General features: G+C 42.0%; 2 protein-coding genes and 1 long non-coding RNA gene across 5 annotated transcripts; 1 reads left to right on the top strand and 2 right to left on the bottom strand.

Annotated features, from left to right (window-relative positions):
- Positions 1-674: 674 nt before the first annotated feature.
- Positions 675-19,692, bottom strand: LOC101800757 (C-C chemokine receptor type 5-like). 3 transcript variants are annotated; one of them, XM_027450166.3, is made up of 4 exons: positions 13,385-13,541; positions 7,332-7,430; positions 3,453-3,604; positions 675-2,323 (listed from the first exon to the last, which is right to left on the bottom strand). In XM_027450166.3, exon 4 carries the CDS (start codon positions 2,310-2,312, stop codon positions 1,242-1,244), a length of 1,071 nt encoding a protein of 356 aa, XP_027305967.1. In that variant the 5' UTR covers positions 2,313-2,323; positions 3,453-3,604; positions 7,332-7,430; positions 13,385-13,541; the 3' UTR covers positions 675-1,241. The 3 variants fall into 3 exon arrangements, with proteins under 3 accessions (XP_027305967.1, XP_071889501.1, XP_071889500.1); XM_072033400.1 differs by lacking the exon at positions 13,385-13,541 and having other exon boundaries at positions 7,332-7,519; XM_072033399.1 differs by lacking the exons at positions 3,453-3,604; positions 7,332-7,430; positions 13,385-13,541 and adding an exon at positions 19,562-19,692.
- On the top strand, positions 6,029-11,284 carry LOC110352159 (uncharacterized). The gene is made up of 2 exons (XR_002400678.4): positions 6,029-6,572; positions 11,099-11,284. It is a non-coding gene; the product is annotated as an uncharacterized lncRNA (long non-coding RNA).
- Positions 16,076-19,702, bottom strand: LOC101800429 (C-C chemokine receptor type 5). Its single transcript, XM_027450163.3, has 2 exons — positions 19,562-19,702; positions 16,076-19,261 (listed from the first exon to the last, which is right to left on the bottom strand). Exon 2 carries the CDS (start codon positions 19,248-19,250, stop codon positions 18,180-18,182), a length of 1,071 nt encoding a protein of 356 aa, XP_027305964.1. The 5' UTR covers positions 19,251-19,261; positions 19,562-19,702; the 3' UTR covers positions 16,076-18,179.
- Positions 19,703-20,404: the final 702 nt, after the last annotated feature.

Raw genomic sequence — 20,404 nt, 5'->3', positions numbered from 1 at the left:
ATGGAAGCTGTTGCTTTCTGTAAAACTCCCAAACAAAAGAAAAAAATCATCACAGCCCCTAAATGATACCTGTTTCTAAAACTAGAGAGATGCTCTATGCCCTTGCCTCTGTAGATCAGTGAATCCTTTTACTTTTTTGTGTATGTGTTTTGACACCTTAAGCATCTATAGCATATGCTTATCTTTAAAAACATCTGGGTCAACCTTGTTCAAAAAACATTTTCACACCTCTAATGCTGTTGTGTTTTTGCAGCCTTTACAACTGCATTAATGCCACATTTTAAAGTTGTTTTTTTTTTTGTTTTAATGTAGGCCAGAAAAATGGCAAACAAAATAACTGCACTCAGAAGCTAAAAAGCCCTATTAACTAATTGTCTGCACTTGATCTAACCTAGTTAACCTAGTTAAAGCTCCATGTGTAATACTTCATTTCTGAAATATTGCAAACATACTGATTTGCTGATCAATGACAGGCTATTGTACTCATTTTAATACAAGTAGCATATAAAACAGCAGTTGATTGAAAGAGCATCCTGAAATATCAGTCTTAATTAACTTAGTGACACTTATTTGTGACACTTAATAGGAAAGACTATTATTAGAATAATATGAGGAAAACCCAAAGGGTTAGTACTCAACCACATGCAAAAGAAATACACACTAAAATACTGGAGTCTTTTCTAAATGTACAATATTTTCCCATTTTGCTAGTAAAGATTCCTCATCACAGACCTCAGTAATTTAGTATTATTTACAAAGATTCACAACCAGATGGGATTGAGACTGAGTTTAAATGACTGAGATGACTTGTGTAAAGTACAGTGAAGAGATGTTTCCAAAGAACCAATACCAATTCCTAACCTCTAGTTCATTTCAAATATCGGTTTATGAGCCTGTTAGTTTAAACCCTCAGCTTAATATGTTTTTGGTCTCTGTAGTATAATATTATACAACTACATTCACAAAACAAACAAACAAACAAAAAAAAAACACTTTTTTTTTCTTTCTTTTTTTTTTGCTACAGAATGCTATGTTACCATATCTAGATAGCTAATTTGATACATCCTTTTCATTTATGTACCAATACCCATTAGTATGAGGAAAAACAAGCTTTTATAGATATATGTGCCATGATCTTTTGCAGCTGCTTTGGAGCTAATATCCAGAACAGATTCCTCCAGGCTTTCATCACAAGAATTGATTTCACAAAAGTCAATTCCACTTTTTTTGCTAGGCACAACTTACAATGCAGCAGAAACTTCTTGTTCTCCAGTAGATTGCGTGTAGGTGGAGCTTGCACGTTCAGATGGGTCAACATAGAAAACTGGACAGTATTTAGAAAAGTGGGATGCAATTTGCTTTCGGAAAAAGCTATGAAGATATTTTCTAAATTTTTCTCCAGCAAAGGCATAAATCACAGGGTTGATACAACAGTGGATCATCGAAATGGTTTCTGTCACTTGGGTTGCTTTGTGCAGTTGCCCACTGCCTTCACAACTAGAGATGGAAAATGAACCTTGAAAGTCACGCAAGAGAATACAAATGTTATATGGTGCCCAGAAGAAAAAGTAGACAATCATGATGATAAAAATCAGCCTGACTGCTTTATGTTTCTTCTCATTCCTACATTGGAGTAATGTCTTTATAATTTGTGTGTAGCTGCAGATCATAATCAACATTGGAATAACAAGTCCCAGGATGTTCATTTTTAAGGTCAGGAATTGCTTCCATACATTTCTCTGATCTGATGGGTAATGAGCACTGCATGTATATTGTGAATTTTCCTTCTGAGTTTTGTGAAATACTATCCCAGGAACAGAGGCAAGCATAGCAACAGCCCAAGTGACAATGCTGGCGAGGATGCCGTAGGTAACTGTCCTCGCTTTCAAAGCAAACACTGCGTGCACTATGGCCAGATACCTGTCTATGGTCAACAGGATTATGAAAAAGATGCCGCTGTAGAAGCCGAGGAGGTAGACACCTGAGAGAATTCTGCACAACGCTTCCCCAAAAATCCAGTCATGAACAGCATAGTAGGCCCAAAAGGGAAGAGAAAATATAAAGAGCAAATCAGAAATTGCCAGATTGAGCAGGTAGATGTCAGTCATACTCTTCAATCTCTTGTATTTTATCAGGATAAGGATAACGAGCATGTTGCCTGTGAGGCCAAATATTACCACCAAAGAATAAAGCGGTGGCAGAAGTTTAGCTGCAAAGTGCTTTTCCTCAGTCCCCGTGCATGGTGCTGAATCGCCGTACTCAAATTCTGTTGTTACAGCCAGGTCAGGGAAATCCACGGTATGGTTTTCCATGGTGTGTTGGTCTGGAAAGGAAGAGAAGGGTGGTTAACTGCAGGAACCTTCAGGCTTGGTAGTCAGGGAAATGAATGCAGTGGTTTTACCCAGCTGGGCAGCTGAGCTCTACCACAACCACGCTCACTCCCCCTCCTCAAAGCTGAAGGGGGGAAAACAACGGAAAGGGCTCGAGCGTTAAGGACGGGGAGATCAGCAGCAATTATTGTCACAGGTAAAACAGACTCAGTGTATGGAAATTAATATAATTTATTACCTATAATTAGTGGGCTTGCAAAATGAGAAACTAAACGCAAACAAAACCCACTTTCCCCCCATACATCCTCTTCCACCTCCTCCCCCTGAGCAGTGCAGGGGAACGGGGAATGGGGGCTGTGGTCAGCCCCTGTTGCTTCATCTCTGCCTCTCCCTCACGGTCCCTCTGCCCCTGCTCCCCATGGGGTCCCTCCCAGGGATGCCATCCTTCCCAAACTGAGCCTATATTGGCCTCCCACAGGCAGCAGCTCTTCAAGCACTGCTCCCACACGGCTCCGTCCCACGGGGTCCATCCCCCAGGAGCAAACTGCTCCAGCACGGGTCCCCCACGGGTGGCAGCTCCCCCCAGACCCCCTGGTCCTGCGGGGGCTCCTCTCCACGGGCTGCAGCTCCGGCCCGGGGCCTGCTCCTGCGGGGGCTCTCCATGGGCCGCAGCCTCCTCCAGGCTACATCCACCTGCTCCACCGGGGGCTCCTCCACCCATGGGGGGGCTGCAGCGTGGAGATCTGCTCCATGTGGGACCCATGGGCTGCAGGGGGACAGCCTGCTCTGATCTGACGTGGGGCAGCTGCTGGGCTCTGCTCACAGGAGCCAGCCCTGCAGCCCCCCCTGCTACCAAGCCCTTGCCACGTAAACCCAATACAATGAAACACAGTGACAGGGCCTGGCCACCTCCTCATTTTGCCTGCCCCTTCTGCAGCCTCACCCAAGGAAGAGGAGGCAGCAGGAAGGTGTAGGTGTACGCCCACAAGGGCTCTCTGGCACCAGTAAACCCTCAGTGACCACTGCTTGTTGAGGTTACTCATGGCTTTGAGCCTTGAGGCCTCTGGGAATGGGGTCAGTGGAGGTGTAGAAATGCCCCTTGGAAAGGAGAGTTAAACATACCCAGCTGGAGAAGCAGCAAGTGACGGTGTTGGTCTGCAGGGTGTTGGTCAGGCCGGGGCCATGAAACTGGTCTGGTCTTCAGTAACTCTGGAATAAAAATGTTGTGGAGCCCTGTGTTGTGCGGGTTATGCTGAGCACACTCAGTTGATGACCTGCCGGGAAAATCACAATAGAAAGAACTGGTAGGCAACACCTTCTCGAACGGCATAACTGGTTTCAGTTGCTGTCAGCATGGCATTTAACACCTGCATCTCCTGCAACACTCCTCCTAACAACTTAAAAACCTCCATGGTGCTCAAGGAATAAAGAAGTTTTGATTCCTTGTTTCAGTTGATCCTTAACAGTTATGATTCAGTAGCTCCAAAGTTTAGCGTGGCTACATGTCTTTGAGAGAGCACAGACAGCAGACAGGGCTGTGACTGTGAGGGTGCACTAACAGTTCTTGATGTGTATCTGTTGTTTGATATCATCCTTCCTCCTTTGCTAGTGACTATTGCCAGTGAGGTGACAGAAATTGAGGAAGTGCAAAGGCTGATTTTGGCTGTGGAAAACAAAAGAATTTCTGCATGTCCTGTGAGGAGCTGGGAATAGGATTTTGTGGAGGCAGGTATAAGAGGGACCTACGGTGCTTCCCAGTCACTAAGTGGGGAAATTGATGCATTTGGTAGCCACTCAAATAGAGTTACTTGCCATTTGGGAAAGTACCTACACTTTTTTTTTTTTTGAGGGCTGAGGGGGGTATCATGATGACTGCTTTCATCAGGCGGTGCATTTTCATGGCAGAATGATGCCTATTCTCTTGACAAGGCAGCAGACTGCTTCTGAAACAGAAATCTTCAGGTCCTGCGCCTGTCCCTACTTGCTCTGTCATCTCTGACCACTTGTGTAACACAGCAATGATCGCTCCTTTCCTGTTTGCAGCCTCGCTGTGCACTTTTTTCCAGTGGAGAGGTCTGCCCTGTGAGTCTGCAAATGTCTTTTGCAGAGACCACATTGTCAAAAATATCACTTCATATAACTCTCTGCACTCGAGTTCTGCAAGAGTAAATGGAGCTGAAGAGCTCAGCCCGTGGTTGGAGTGACACTGAGGCAGGCTGCTGGTCTGCTTTTCTGTAGCTCTTAGTCATCCATTCTGATTTACACTACATGAAATCACTGAAACATCTTGAGTCTAGAGATAACTGTTTGGGTGAAAGGAGTATTTTCTGCTGTAAGAACAGTTCATGCAAAATGCTAATGCCCTCACCTTAATTTTCAGCTAAATGCATAGTTTAGCTAAACCTAAGGTCTTGGAGAAGGGGCTGGTTGGTGGGTCTTGGTCCACATTCCTGTGACCTTAAAAATGAGGATCTGAGTCTATCCTGAGCTTGCTATGGCAATTCTGTTACAGAATAGTGCAGACATGAATCCCTCCAACAAGGGGGAAGCCTTATTGGAGCAAAGTCTGCACCTTCCAAACAAAAGGACATATTGCACTTGCAGACCTTCCCCCATCCCTTCCTCCTTTTCTTCCTGAATCTGGCTGTTAACTGCTGCCAGTGTATCAAGATCGAGAATGCTCTTGTTGAGGTATTGCTTTGACATGTAGAGTTTGGAAAGAGGTTTGCTTCTGGAGAACAAGGAATAAAAGAAAATTCGCAAGTTTTAACAAGTTGGGTGCCAAGATAAAATTTCTTGGGGAGGCAATAAGCATTGTCAAAGTCCTCAAAAACTGTTTTTCAGGTAGTTGTGATGACCTCTGTGAAACAGTTTTTTTCCATAGCTGCACTAACTACATTATCATTACAATACTGAGATCATGGTTTTGTTGGTAAAGGAAGTGGCTGTGGCTCAGGTGTATTGACAGTAAATAAGTAGATTTGAAAGTCTCCAGGGGTTTAGATTTTTCAAGTACTTTCAGAAACTTTTCTTTTTTAATAAATAAATAGATAAATAAAAACCGAGCACCTTTGTAAAGGAATTCTTGGTCCAAAACAGTAACTCCTTTATTTCAAAAACATGCCAAGACTTGAGCACTGCACAAATACTTCAGACTCCTTTCGTCTTGATCTATGTTGCATGCCCTGACTGCATAAGTCCCTGGTACTGCTTATAGTTATGTATCCCTATTTCCAGTTTGTCCTTCCACTGTGCACAGGGACTGTGGGATGAGGGACTGGCTGCACAGCAGTGCCAACCCCAGCATGTCCTAGGACCAAGGCCAGTCTGACCCCCCTTGCTAGTCTGACCAGCAACTGGTAAGAGCATCAGCAGTTGCTGAAAATGAGGAGATTGTCCTGCTGGGCAGAAGCCAAGCGTTGTACAAGTGTGTGTTCTCCTCTCCCATGGTGGAAGGGTTTGAAACCACAGCCCAGAAGAACAGTTGCAACCGCAAAGCAGGCAGGAGGCCGCTAACCACATCAGGGGGGGCTGGGAGCATGTCCTGCACTCAGCAGCGCTTAGGAAGGGTTATTTCTCAGCCTGTTAACTCTGGATCTTGATCATTTGTACACCTGCGTGATGCCCATACATAAACGTGGCTATGAAAAGCAACTGAGTCATAAACCCAGAGTGGGATTTTATAAGTATGTGATTGATTGGTAGGGCTCATGCAAATATCATTGCAGAGTGCTATCTCGATATTACTGCAGCGGTTCCTTTCATGGCAGCCCCTTCTTCCTGCTCACTCCCTTCTCAGGGCATTCCCTCCTCTTTCATTCCTCTGCCTTCTTGGAATGAGAACCGTATCTTTCCTGTTTCTTATACCTTCTTCCTTTCAACCCCTTTTGCATGCTTAAATTGTGGTCTCCCGTCTGAGTGGTTCTTTCCGCTAACTGAGTCTAGCCTTTGCTTAAGAAGCCTCTCTCTGCAAAAGCATTTATTACACTGAATTGCGTGTAGTATTCAGTTTATACGGACAATGGAAGCTACAGATGCTAATATGGAAAATGGAAAAGGGAACTGCCACGTAGTTTTGTACTTAATCCTATAGTCTCAGTGTTTTGAATGCTTCACTGGATTCATTGACCGGGCTTGCTTACCTAATTAGAAATATCTGACCAGGCTTGTGTTTCCTAACAGTGGGAGAAAAACAAAGATCATCCTGGAAGATCTCTGAAGAAAGAACATTTCAAAAAAAAGGTCTGTATTATTTTGAATAGAGCTTAGATACATGCAATACTTCTAGAAATTGCAGTCTCCTGTAAAAAATCTGCTGTTTTGGTTGAAACTGCTAGTCATGCAGTTTTCAAGATAAATGCTTCCATAGGCAAGCTGAGCAAAATTTTATGTCACTGTTTCGTACTGAGTTTCAGGTCAGAGCTCTCTGTTTTTTAAAGAGACAAAAATTTTATTAAAACGAGTTTCAGTTCATTTGCACCATGCTTTAAAATGATAACAATGGAAAAGGTGCAGTGAATGGAGGTAAAATGCTAAGCTATGCTGCATGTAAACAGGTTCCATTGGGCAGAGCATTTAAAATATATCAGATTTTCTGTAAGGGAAATAAGTACTCCTGCACATCCTGCAAGGGAAATAAGTACTCTTCACTCAGATAAGATGTTTTATCTTTGCATTCAGAGTTCTAAAATCCAAATTTCCATCATGATATATCATCTTCAGAGAAAATAAATGTTCATGTGTAATCTGTTTATCAAAGAGCCATATTCCATTATATTTCATACCCCAATCAACCTGTAGAGATTTGTTTCTTCTAGCGGTTCTGTCCTTTAAAAATAGGGTATTCCATTTAACATATCCTATTAATTTCCCTGGGGCATTTTTTAATGTTGAGTACACTGTCAAGATTCAAAGTTTTTTTTTTTCACCTCAGTCATTCAAGTACCTAAACAACTACTAAATGCAGAGGTTGGAGGTAAAAAAAAAGGAAAGATAACTTACCATATATCTCATCGTGGAAGTGATGGCGTGGGTCAGTACATCGAGAGTAACGCTTATCCGATTTGTTACCCACTAGAAGAAGGTTGAAAACACCTCTTCCTGCATGAAGAGGGATGTATCAGATTGAAAACTTCTAGCAAGCAAATCTGTTTTCATTTAAAAAAAAATCAAGGAGCAGTTCTCTTTTTTCTAAAAATGGGTCATCAGATGTTACTTTTCTAACTGAGATGTGCAAAGAGATGTTGAAATTTGTGGAGGATCCTCTTAGGAGCTGAACTCAAGGTTTCACAATCTACAGCTGTAGTTATAGAAAAAGGTTTTTATATTGTTTTCTTTCTCATTTAACTGACCTCTTTGAGTCAAAAACAGTTTACATGAGGTTCACCCCTTTACATTTCTCGATCATTGTATTTCTTTTATGACATTTGTCCCTTAACAAAAGTGGAGAAATTAGCATACACCTTTATTCATTTATATCCACAGAGTTACCTGTGCTTTGTGTTGGTTTGCTCTGAGCTGCAGTTCTTATATTTTAGCAGATTTGATTGATTCAGTTTTTCTCCAAACTAGTCTTTCAAACTTTGACTTAGTCTGCGTAGTGTGTCTAACCTTTTAAAACAGCACTATTACTGCAGAGAATTAAGCTTCAGGAAAGCCTGATAAAATGTGATCTCCTTGTCCTTCTTTATTTATGTCACTGTGGTTGATTCCTGTGACTTTTAGACAGAGTTAAACTAAGTCTGCACTGTGAGTAGCTGAGTAGCTTTTTAGATCCTTCTTAGACATCAAAGAAACCACACAGGAGGGAGGAACAGGACAGAGAGAGCAAGTGAGAGATGGTGCCTTGTCAGATGTCTGAGAAGCCCTGAGTAGATACCTAATAAAGTACAAACCCCTGCCTCCCCTTGACATCCTTGACCCTCTTTTTTAAGGTTTCTGGAGTATCTTCTCCAATCAACCTCATGGAGACCCTAAAGGGATCTCTTTCCCACACTCAGTCCATAGTATCTTCAAAATATTTTAAAATGCAAATGGAAATGTCTTGCTTCAGATGTGTTGTGGTTCAACCCAGCAGACAGCTAAGCACCACAAAAATGTTCACTTACTCTTCTGCCTCCCACAGTGGGGGAGAATTGGAAAAAAAAAGAAAAAAAAAAAGAGTGAAAAACTCATAGATTGAGATAAAAACAATGTCGTAAGACAGAAAACAAAGGGAAGAAAATAGTAGTAATAAAGATAAAAAAATACACAGAGCGAGTGATGCACAACGCCACTGATCACCACCTGCTGCCCGATGCCTAGCCACACCTAGAGCTGCAGCAGCTCCCCCAGACAACTCCTCCCAAGCTGTTATTGCTGAGCACGACCCCATAGGGTATGGGACATGGCTCTGGCCAGTTTGGGCCAGCTGTCCTGGCTGCGTCCCCTCCCAGCTCCTGGTGCACCCGCAGCCTCCTGGCTGGCAGGGCGGTGTGGACAGCTGGAACGGCCTTGGCTCTGTGTAAGCAGTGCTCTGCGACAACTAAAAGATCGGTGTGTTGTCAGCATCACTCTCTTCTGAAATCCAGAACCCAGCTCCATACCAGCTACTGGGAAAAAGATTAAGTCTATCCCAGCTGAAATCACAGGGCAGGGTGCTGCTTTTCTTTGATGGAAATCAAGGGAATCACTGCTTCTCAGTTAGATCTCAGACTGGGGGGAAGAGTAAAATGGGAAAAGCTCAACCTGTGTACCTTGTAAACCCCTCTTTGCTTGAAGGACTGATCAGGGTCTTTATTCCATAGAATTAATATTTTTTTATCTTCCTTCCTCACTTTTCCAATGACCTCTCAAAGAGCTGGTATCTTAGCATCAAAATGAACGGCTGCTGCAGTATATTCTAAGATCATATTCACAGTACCTTACTTGATATTAGACTCCCTATTCAGTCAGTGCAAAGAGCTGCTTTTTAAAATTTTTCCAGTACACCTGTATTAAGGTCCTAAATTGCTGTCAGACTTGGCTGACTCAAATCATGCTTGAAGATTCCTACATCTCTTCACTGATGAAAAAGTAAGAGGGAAAATGGAAGAAAATATATCAGTTCCCTCACTGAAATATGGGAGCATGCTGTATTTCTGAGCTCAGCTTTCAGACTGTAGTCCATAATCCTGTCCCTGGTAGTGGTGACAAAAAGATGCAAGAAACGCTGCCTGAGGCACCAAAGAAATACCTTAATCACATGCAAAATTTAATCCAAGCCTCAGTCACTAGAAGTGGATTTATATTTCTTAGCTTGAACTTCCATTAATTCCAATCTTTTTCTGTATGATTTCTTACTGTCTTATTAAAAGTAGTAGCAATGGAATGGGGAAATGGTCAGTTCAGTGTTTTCTCATAACCAGATGGGGGCATGATTTACTGTCCTAAATGTGGTGTCACTTTACAGCTCAAGGGAGATCTCAGATCAGAATCGTGTGAGCAGAGGGCAGCCACCTATACAGCATGAGTGCATGCTCACCACCAGACTGTGGCACAGATTTACAGCCACAGCATCACCTCATATCAGGAGGACAAGATAAGACCGTGCTAAAGCCTCCTTAGTTCTCCACCAGTGAATGTGTACCTGCACGGCTGCTGCATTTGATCATTTGAGGTGGCAAGCATGGTTAATTATAAGAGTCCTAGAAAAAAACAAACATGAAAGGCCATGCCCTGAAAGGAATTTCACTTTACAATCTTTATCTTCTAATGAATTGTCTCTCGTTATATAAATAATCTTGCTTGCTTGTCCCATGATGCTATTTTTTTTACAAGCTCTGTCTATGCTGACTATATTTTTGTCACAACATATTAGCACTAGTTTATGTTTTGCTCCCTACATAATCTTTTCCAGTGTATTTTTAGTACTTTACTGAAATTTGAGAAAAACAGACGCTTTAATCATGATTTCTGAGAATTTTCCAAAAAGGTATCGTAAAAAATTAAGTTTTCAATGCATAATTTGTAAGCAGTCTACCTATTACAATCAACAGTCATTTTTAGAAGTTATTTCTGAAGTCTGACTCATTGTTTGCCCTGCTTCATTGTCCCTGCTGAGCACTATTACATGTTACTTAACCTGCTAGAGGCATTAAAATCTTTCATGATCTCACACTGTATGAAGAAGGGCAACAGTCTCAAACCTGTTGTTGGACTTGTCTGTTTTTCATCAAAACTTTGATTCTGAAATGCACTCTCACAAAAATCATAGGATCATCGAAACAGAATCAATTAGGTTGGAGAAGATCTCTCAGATCAAGTCCAAATGCTAGCCTAGCACTGCCAAGTCTACCACTAAACCACATCCCTCAGCACCACATCTGCACATCTTTTAAATACCCACAGGGATGGGGACTCAATTACTACCCTGGGCAGCCTGTTCCGATGCCTCACAACCCTCACCAGCTGGGCCCTAAAGGTGGACGAGAGGTCCTCCACAGAGAGGTTGAATAGCTATGACACTTGGCGGCCCAAAACCACAGACACACCCTGGCAGCGGGTGCCTGGGCTGAGGCTTTATTATCAGTGCCTACAGGAGATGTTCGGTTAGCTCTACACCTACTCCAGATAAGCAGGGCTTCTGGCAAGTCCGATTAAATCAGATCTTCCGTGTGCCTGTAGGCGAGTCCAGGTCCCTTGTGCTGTTCACCTGCTTCTGGGGCCATATCTTGGTGTTGTGCTGTTCCTTGATGCTGTTATGACAAGATCTTTTTTTGTCTCCCTCTCCTCTGCCCTGCTTTCCTCAGTGGCTGTCAACATGCCCCTGCAGGACCTGACTTATCCAGTCCGAAGCTCCATCACACCAGCCTGGGACCGGCCATCATCCTGCTGCGTGACCTCCTCCTCCCTGAGGAGGTGAACCTCATCAAACCTCAGCGTTTTACCACAAAACTGAAGCTATTGTTCAAAAATAAAAGGAATGGTAAATGGTTTGGTATGGCTTGGGATGTCACCTATGATGGTTTTACGTTCAGAGACGACTAGGAGTTATGTTTAGTGGCATGACACTCATTTCCTTCATAAAGACATTCCTGAAATAGTAGCGGGTTTTATTGCTCACCTGCGGGGCTCAAGCTGATATATGCTGTAAGTGTGCAGCCATGTTCCCCATCAATTCAATTTGCATTCATCAATCTCTTCTGTCCAGTGATTGATTATATGATTCATCCTGACGGTCATCAGGCCATCCCACTAAGGTATTCAGTAACTCAGTAGTACGGCATTTCCACACGGAGATGCCACCATTTACAAGAAGCCTGCAGCAGTCCTGTGTCTGCTAGGACACATAATAGACGCACACATACCAGTGTGACATACAAATGTCATCAGACAGAATTATGAATTCTATCTGAATTCATAATTTCATTATGAAATTTGAAAATGCGGCTAACATTTTGCAGGAAAAATAATAATAATAAAGTTTAGGGCAGAATGGCAAATACCTTTCTTAGAGATACATGATACGATAGTGCATAACACTCTTATCAAAGGCTACAGCTCCAGCAAATGCAGATCATCCTTTCCATCTGGAGAAGGGGTCTAATGAAGATGTGTACACAGACTTGATGCATTCCTTTTCCATATATTCCCCCCATCACATCTCATTTTGTTTCTTCTGTCAACAAAATCTGCTTCCAAATTAAATTAGGGTAGCATGAGCGTATGTGCCCAGTAATCAGTAAAATATTAGGTTTTTTTTTTTTTTTTTTTTTTTTTTTTTGTGGTTTGTTTGTTGTTTTTTTTTTTTTTTTAGAGAGACGGAATAAAGACATCCAAGTAGCAGGAACTACTTAGTTGTTGGGTTGTGTTTTGTTTTGTGTTTTGTTTTGTTTTGTTTTGTTTTTCTTACCAGCTTTTTCTTTCAGGCTCACAAGTTCTTTTGACTTTTATTTTGCGGTCACTGTTCAATTACACCATCTAAGAAATGAGATAAAGTATATCTAATCTTACCCAAAATTATCAGTGAAGATCCCCCAAATAAAAACTTAACAATGTAAAACTGAAAAGCAGGAAGAAGGAAGTCAGCAAAATTCTTAAAAGCAAAGCCCTTACACTTGTTAGATGTAAACTTTTGAGGAAAATGGGCACAAACATTATGTACCAAATTCTGCCTTGGACTTCTGCCATGGAGACCAGTAAACAGAAAAAAAACCCCACAACATTTTACCCATTTCACAAATTAGAGGAAGACGGATTACAAAAACAAAAACAAAAACAAAAAACAACAAAACACACACATACTCTAGGAGACACAAGCATTTTTAAACTGGATTAACACTGCTTCTTCACAATGTTGTTTGTTGGCAGTGAAATCAAGGTAGGTTGTTCTTGTGTTTTGTTTTGGTTTGTTGTTTTTTTTTTTTTTCCTAATATTAATCTGTTTTCTGTTTGTTTCTCTATTATAAGTTTTGAAATTATTAACTGCAGCACATACTAATTTCATTGCTATGGTATTATTTTTGTTTGGGCTTTCCCTGAGTTGCTATTGCTGATCTAGCTATGCTTCCTGATATAGCGAGGAGGAAGAGAGCATTGCTTCCTTCTACTGTTTTTATCCAGACTTCTGACGTGTTCCGCCCTAGTTTACATGAAAAATAAATAAATAAATAGATAAAATTAAGAAGTAGTGCAGTAGATTTTACTTTTTGGTCATAGCTATACATCCCAAAAAATTCCAGCAGAGAACCCCATTTTTTACACAGCCTTTTAATTCTCACATTTTGCTGCTTCCAGTTGCATTTACAGTATATACATTCTCCGTCTAGAGGTGCTGTTTGTGGCTAGCTAAACTGCAAGCCAGGAGTACTCCTCGTTATGCATGTATATCCTGGACCTTTGGTCAGCCAGGCTGGGAAAATCACACACCAAATTTCTTCTCAGTGAAAACCAGGTCACAGAAAGAATGGAGAGAATCAGTACAATGACAAGGAATACACCAGGAATCAGAAAACACTTCAGAATGCCAAACATTAGTATATAATTATATAATTATATATGGTCTATAATTATATACAGTCTATAATCATGCATACCTCATGGTAGTGTCCCAGGAAGTAACATCCAGGTGCTTTCTTCACTCCCATTCACTTGGTTTCTACTCCCTTCAAAAAATGTGGTATCGGGATGGGTTGTGCTGCTATTGTTGTATGCTGATTGTCCTGCTGGCACAACCTTGTACACAGTTCTGCAAACCTGACTGCCACTTGAAGGTTGGTGCAGTTTTGCATATCAGCCTGTGTATCTGCTAATGCCACCCTCCTCCATTTCAGTGGTGGGCCCCACCTTCCACGACCAGTCATTGCAGACTTAAAACACTCAAACTGAGATTGCTCTCACTGTCATGGTAATTAAAAAACTGCTCAGCAATTATACAAACTTCTCCCAACCATGGCATTTTCAGAATGAGATACAGCTCCTAGTAGGCAAGTGTCACCAGAATGTGGGTACAAAGCAATGCCTTTGACTCTTATTTCTAGACAAACATCCTTACTTGTTTTGGTCTATCTGATTGCTATTTGTATTCCAAATGCACCAGAATTTACTGGTTTGTTTTTATTTCCCCTGCTGTCTTATTTCCCCTGCTGTCTTTTTTTTTTTTTTTCTATACTTTATAAAGATGCAGTCCTTCTCAGGCCACAGTAACCACAGTAGCCACTGGAAGTTCAGTAGGTACCAGTAGTTGGAAACAGCCGTAAAACTAAACTTCAAAATGCAGCAGTATCAGTCTGCTGTGCTGTTTAACCTGATCAGCATCATGTCATTCACCTGTCACTTCATTTCCTTGTTTTTTTTTGTTAACTCGAATAAGATATGGTATGAATTTATCGTTATGTTCTTTGCATTTAGCCCTGTTACAATTTTTACTGGAAGGAGTGATATCTTGGAGCTTCTTAACTAAAAGTCTCTGTTATTTGCCTAAATCTTTTAACATCCTGAATATGTTGAAGCGTTTGTACTCTGATCTTCCTATTACTCTGGCTATTACTTTCTTAGCCCCCGTTAAGACTAATAAAGTCATCCTCACAAATTTTGCCACTACTTTTCCATATTTGTCCATTTTCATCTACTTCTCTTCCTTTACACTCCATTTACCTTTATTTCATGTAAGATACGTACACGTAAGGTCACAGTTGGGTTAGCAAATAAGAAAGTCATAAAACAGGAACACCCCCATGCACTGGTTACCAGAAATTTCACTGCTTCTCTTTGCCACAGACCAACCAATGCCAGTGATAATAAATCCGGTGGTTGGTTCTGAGTATTGCTTAGCGCTCACTGATACCATATATGCACTTTTTCTACATTTCCTTTTGCCCTTTAGGAAGTCTGCCAGTGGCCTGACAGTCAGCACAACCTTTTGCTGCTTGGGGAATTCCTCCCCCTCATGCTTCTGAATGTGTGGCAGCAGCATCTCCCCGCAGAAAAGTTGGGATCTGTCCTGTCCTGTACCTAAACTAATCTGTTTGATTGGGTTGGGGGCTGTGCACAGATATTTGTCAAAGACACACAGAGTTTCCTTTGATAAGCATGCCGTGTGGAATATAATGCCTGAGAGATGCTTTCTCAAAAGTAGTTCAGTGCCAAACGTTTTGAACTTCTAACAGTTTCCATATAGTGGTCCTAGATTTGTTTAAAACCAACATTTTACTTGTAGCATTCACAGGGTCTTGAATCTTTGGTTTTCTGGTGCTACTTGCACATTCTCTCAAATGCTTGCTTTTGTTTCCTCAGTATCTCCCCAGAGAGGGTCAGATGCCTCCCAAGCACTGCAGTGGTTCTTCCTTGCATTAGCTTCTTCTCTGTTGTAATTACAGTCCTGGGGTGTCCTGCCATTTTCTTAACTTACTTCTAGTTCATCACAGTTTCTGAATCTCTGCCTGCTTCTCTAGCTCTTACACACATATATATTGCATCGTCATCTCAATACTTTCCCCGCAGATCTTATTACGGAATATTTGTGTCAAAATGTCTATGTATTTTGTACACAAAACTTCTCCCCACCTCTCTGCCAAGGCGATTTGCCCTTTTTCACAGGGCCTGGGATCTTGCTAAACCCTCCCCATGGGTAGCTCTGTCCTGCTATGGCCAGACTGCTTGCAGTCTTGCTACCCTATGTTGGAGCTACCTGGCCTGCAGCTACACCATGCTGCAGCCCCATCTGACTTGTCAAGACTCACAGCCTGCAACAAAGCTACCTAGGGCATATTAACGCCTTGCTTGTCTCATTGCAAAGCTGCAGTGAAGCTGAATGATTTCTGCAGTGAATGTGCAATGAATTCTGACTGATCTGGATTCATCCTGCCAGGGCACATAACGTTAACAATAAGCTGATCCTGTTGGGTTGGGTTTGGTTTGTTTTCCTGTCAAGACAAAAGTGCCATCTTCTAGTTCCCTCCTGTATTCCTCCCCTTTTCCTATCTATAACTGACACAGCCCTCTTTCTCCTACCTGACAGATGTCGCCCATTTAAAATATGTACCCCCAAGCTTTTCCCAAAGCCCATTGGAATGTGCTCTTCTCAAGCTTCCTGGTGGATAAAAGCCATGCCAGTACAGTAGCTTCTGGACTGTGCAGACCATTCCCTGCTTGGTTGTGTGGTTTGCTTCATGTCAAAGTGTAGTATTGTGGGGGTTAAAGTCCATCATTGCATCTTTTTTCTGCCTCCATTCTGAGAGCAGAGCTGATGCCCTTTTACTTGCAAGGAGAACATGGACTACAAGGTATACCTCACTTTTCAGACACAGATTTTATTAGTTTCACTTCATTAACACAAAAATAGGAAGGAACGTAATTCCAACAAGACAAGCATTCAAAGTTCTATGATTCTATGAAAATAAAGCACAGCATTAGAAATACCATGGCTACAGCAGGCTTTGTATCACACTGATCTAATTTATACTTTAACATTAAAAAGGTGCTTTCACTTTTGTGCAGTAAAATGTACAAAAGAAAGGAAAAATAATATTTCCAATTAGGAAAGTTTACTGTGAGCATAGTTTTGGTCTTTCCTTTGTATATCTGTGGCTATTAACCTCACGGGGGAGCAGTCAGACAGGTCGTCTCCCCCAGATGCCATTTAAATCATGTCTGCTTCTGACACAAGTGTCTCTTTCCCCCTACTGTCCATCAAAGGATCTTGAAGAGATTTGCTGTCAACGTAGGCATCTGTCACATGCCTAATGTTAAGTGGTGTGGAGTCCCTTCTTCCATCCTCGTGTTGCCTGGAGGTTGGTTGAACCTGTCCTTGCAGATTTCTGTGAGCAAGGCCTTGCTTGCATGCATGAATGGTGTCCCTCGAAGCAAACTGTTCACTCACATAAGGACTGTTCACCTGCACTTCCTTACAGTTTAAAGCAACACCTTAAAGTTAGTATCATGTCCTAGAATACCACTTTCTTTTACAGGAAAGTTCCCAATAATGGCATAAATGTATGGCCATAAGACACCAGTGAGTAATGGTCTCAAGTCTTCAGTAAGGGTGCAGTCCTGATAGCGGCACCAGAGGCAATGAGTGCTCTTCTCCTGGGAAGGCAAGGAGTTGTATCTCCCCTACAGTTGGTTGCTTTTGTAGTTCCAAGGTTGCTGTCTTCCTAGAAGTGTTTCCCAGCTAGCAGACTTGCTGTGTATGTCCAGAACATATTTGTAGCATGCAGGAGACTACCCTGACATGCTTTCTGCATCTCCCACACAAAATCTGCCTCTACACATGTGATTTATATATCCAGAACTAGGGAGGCCTCCACCCCTCCACCCAGTACTCAGCTCATGGTCTCCAAAATCCTCCAGAGGGTCCTGATATTTTCATACAGAATCTTGCACAGCAAATACCAAGGTAATTTTAATTCTGTCCTTGCCAATCTTTGCTGATGTACCTTTATTGGACAAGTGCTGATTTCCTTGGAGGAATATGATATGTTTTTGGGGGGTGCGCAACATTGACTTCTTTGCAGTCAGTAAAATCGGTGTGTGCAGTTACGTGTAAAACTGCACCCACAAAAATCACAATGTTACCCATTAAACCCACTTTGGAAAATGTTGTCAACTGAACACTGATATGGTTGGCATAAAATTAAAGACCTAAAATAAAAACACTAAACCTTAGCCTATAGTAGAAAGGATTGCATTTAAAAACAACTACACTATTAACTAACAGATAAATCCATGGGTTAAATGGCTGCAGCAACATAAAGGTCAGTCAACTCTCCCATCAGAGGAGAGATGTTTTCTTGTTATATTTCATATTCATCGTTTTCGTGGAAACATCTCTTATTCATATAGGGAACATAAGGGAATGAGGAGTAAAATGAAGAAGACTGAAAGCTTCCCACTACCAGATGGCTGGCTATGTTGTGGAAAGAATACCATCACTTCCAAAAGCGATCAGGATTTTAGGTGTTTGCTTAATGGTATATACTGAACAGGCACATCAATCCTCAAAGCTTCCTCCTGAGCTTGTGTTGTTCACATAGCTGCAAATGCTTCTTGCAAAATGATTTATTACTCCTTGGTCTCTTCAACATTACATTCCCCTCAATAAACCTCATGAGCATTTGTTCATCGGACAGAACTGGGTCCAACCACCAGAATAAAACTATTCTGGGCCCTATTCAAATCTTGATGTGATCCAGCTATGGCATTAACAATTATTGGAAAAATGGTAGATTCTGTTAGTTTAAGAATATATATATAAAAAAAAAATGTAATCCACGGGATTAACCACAAGAATTGAGGGTCATGAAGTTTTTAGTAGTGCTTGACATAAAGTTCTTCAATAATGTCATGCAGTCCTGAATGAAAATATCTACTAGATAGTCTTTTGATGTATTTTTACAGTCCAGTAGAGATGTCATGTTCTGCAGTGGATGGTGTGAATGTGGAATTAACTCTTTCTAACTTTTCACGATAAACAGATGGACATTTTTTGCAGAGGTGAGCTGCAACATACTTTCGGAAAAAGTTATAAAGATATTTCCTAAACTTTTCTCCAACAAACGCATAGATCACAGGATTGATACAGCAGTGGATCATTGAAATGGTTTCTGTCACTTGGATTGCTTTCTCCAGTTTACTTTGGGTTTCACAATCTGGGTCAAAAAATGAACTTTGAAACGTATGCAAAAAAGAAGCAATATGGAATGGTGTCCAGAAGATGAAGTAAAAAATCATGATCACAAAAATAAGTCTGACAGCCTTCTGTTTTTTCTCATTCCTACATCCCAATAATGTTTTTAGAATTTGAGAGTAACTGAAAATCATAATGAACATTGGAATGACAAGTCCCAGAATGTTCATCTTTAAAATGTAGGAGTACTTCCAATTTATTGAGCTATCACTTGGAAAATGAGCACTGCATGTATACCGTGAATTTTCCTTCTGAGTTTTGTGAAACACTATCCCAGGAACAGAGGCAAGCATAGCAACAGCCCAAGTGACAATGCTGGCAAGGATGCCGTAGGTAACTGTCCTCGCTTTCAAAGCAAACACTGCGTGCACTATGGCCAGATACCTGTCTATGGTCAACAGGATTATGAAAAAGATGCCGCTGTAGAAGCCGAGGAGGTAGACACCTGAGAGAATTCTGCACAACGCTTCCCCAAAAATCCAGTCATGAACAGCATAGTAGGCCCAAAAGGGAAGAGAAAATATAAAGAGCAAATCAGAAATTGCCAGATTGAGCAGGTAGATGTCAGTCATACTCTTCAATCTCTTGTATTTTATCAGGATAAGGACAACGAGCACGTTGCCTATGAGGCCAAATATTACCACCAAAGAATAAAGCGGTGGCAGAAGATTAGCTGCAAAGTGCTTTTCCTCAGTCCCCGTGCATGGTGCTGAATCGCCATAGTCAAATTCTGTTGTTGTAGCCATGTCAAGAAAGCCTATAGTATCGTTTTCCATGGTGTGTTGGTCTGGAAAGGAAGAGAAGGGTGGTTAACTGTAGGAAACTGCAAGCTTGGCAGTGAGGGGAATGAAACACAGTGACAGGGCCTGGCCACCTCCTCATTGTGCCAGCCCATTCTGCAGCCTCACCCAAGGAAGAGGAGGCAGCAGGGAGGTGCAGGTGTACGCCCACAAGGGTGCTCTGACACTGGTAAACCCTCAGTGACCACTGCTTGTTGAGGTTACTCATGGCTTCGAGCCTTGAGGCCTCTGGGAGTGGGGTCAGTGGAGGTGTAGAAATGCCCCTTGGCAAGGGGAGCTAAACATACCCAGCTGGAGAAGCAGCAAGTCGACGGTGTTGGTCTGCAGGGTGTTGGTCAGGCCAAGGTCATGAAACAGGTCTGGTCTTCAGTAACTCTGCAATACAAATGTTGTGGAGCCCTGTGTTGTGCAGGTTATGCTGAGCACACTCAGTTGATGACCTGCCGGGAAAATCACAACAGAAAAACTGGTAGGCAACACCTTCTCGAATGGCATAACCGGTTTCAGTTGCTGTCAGTGTAGCATATAGACCAACTGCCAAAAGAAAGTAAAATATTACAGTGCTGTGAATTTTTAGTTCTCAGGATTTGATTTAAACCTCTGTTCAGACTTTTACTGAACTAATACCCCTGCTCAAATGATTTCCTGATTCCTTATTTTATTTTATTGAAGTCACAGTTCTGACGATCAATATGTGACGTGGCAACTTCACAGCAGTTGTAGCACAGTAACTGAGGAAGTGCAAGGGCTGCCCAAAATCTCTGTCCCCCTGATTTGGGCTGGGGGGCTGTGAGAGGGAGGGAGCTCCCCTGAGACGGAGGAGTCCCAGTCTAGGAGGTAAGTGGTACAACAGAGCTGTGGAAGTCCTTGGCCACTTCTGTTACAGTGCAAGCAGGTAAAGGGATGAGACTTGGATGCCACCAAACCCTTCCCTTCCTGCCACCACACCTGCCCCTCTTCCCAAATCCTTGGTAGGCCTGGGAGCCAGATGCTGAAGTGTAGGTTTGTGTAATTTTGTCTCTGAAAAGCTGAGGAGAAATGTCTTCTCATGGCTCCTGGAGAAAATAAAAGAATTTCTGCATCTCCTGTGAGGAGCTGGGAATAGGATTTTGTGAAGACAGGTGTAAGAG

This window comes from Anas platyrhynchos, chromosome 2, assembly GCF_047663525.1.
Source record: "Anas platyrhynchos isolate ZD024472 breed Pekin duck chromosome 2, IASCAAS_PekinDuck_T2T, whole genome shotgun sequence".
Lineage (NCBI taxonomy): Eukaryota > Metazoa > Chordata > Aves > Anseriformes > Anatidae > Anas > Anas platyrhynchos.
Note: the sequence above shows the minus strand (reverse complement) of the source record. Positions and strands in the feature narration are given on the sequence as shown.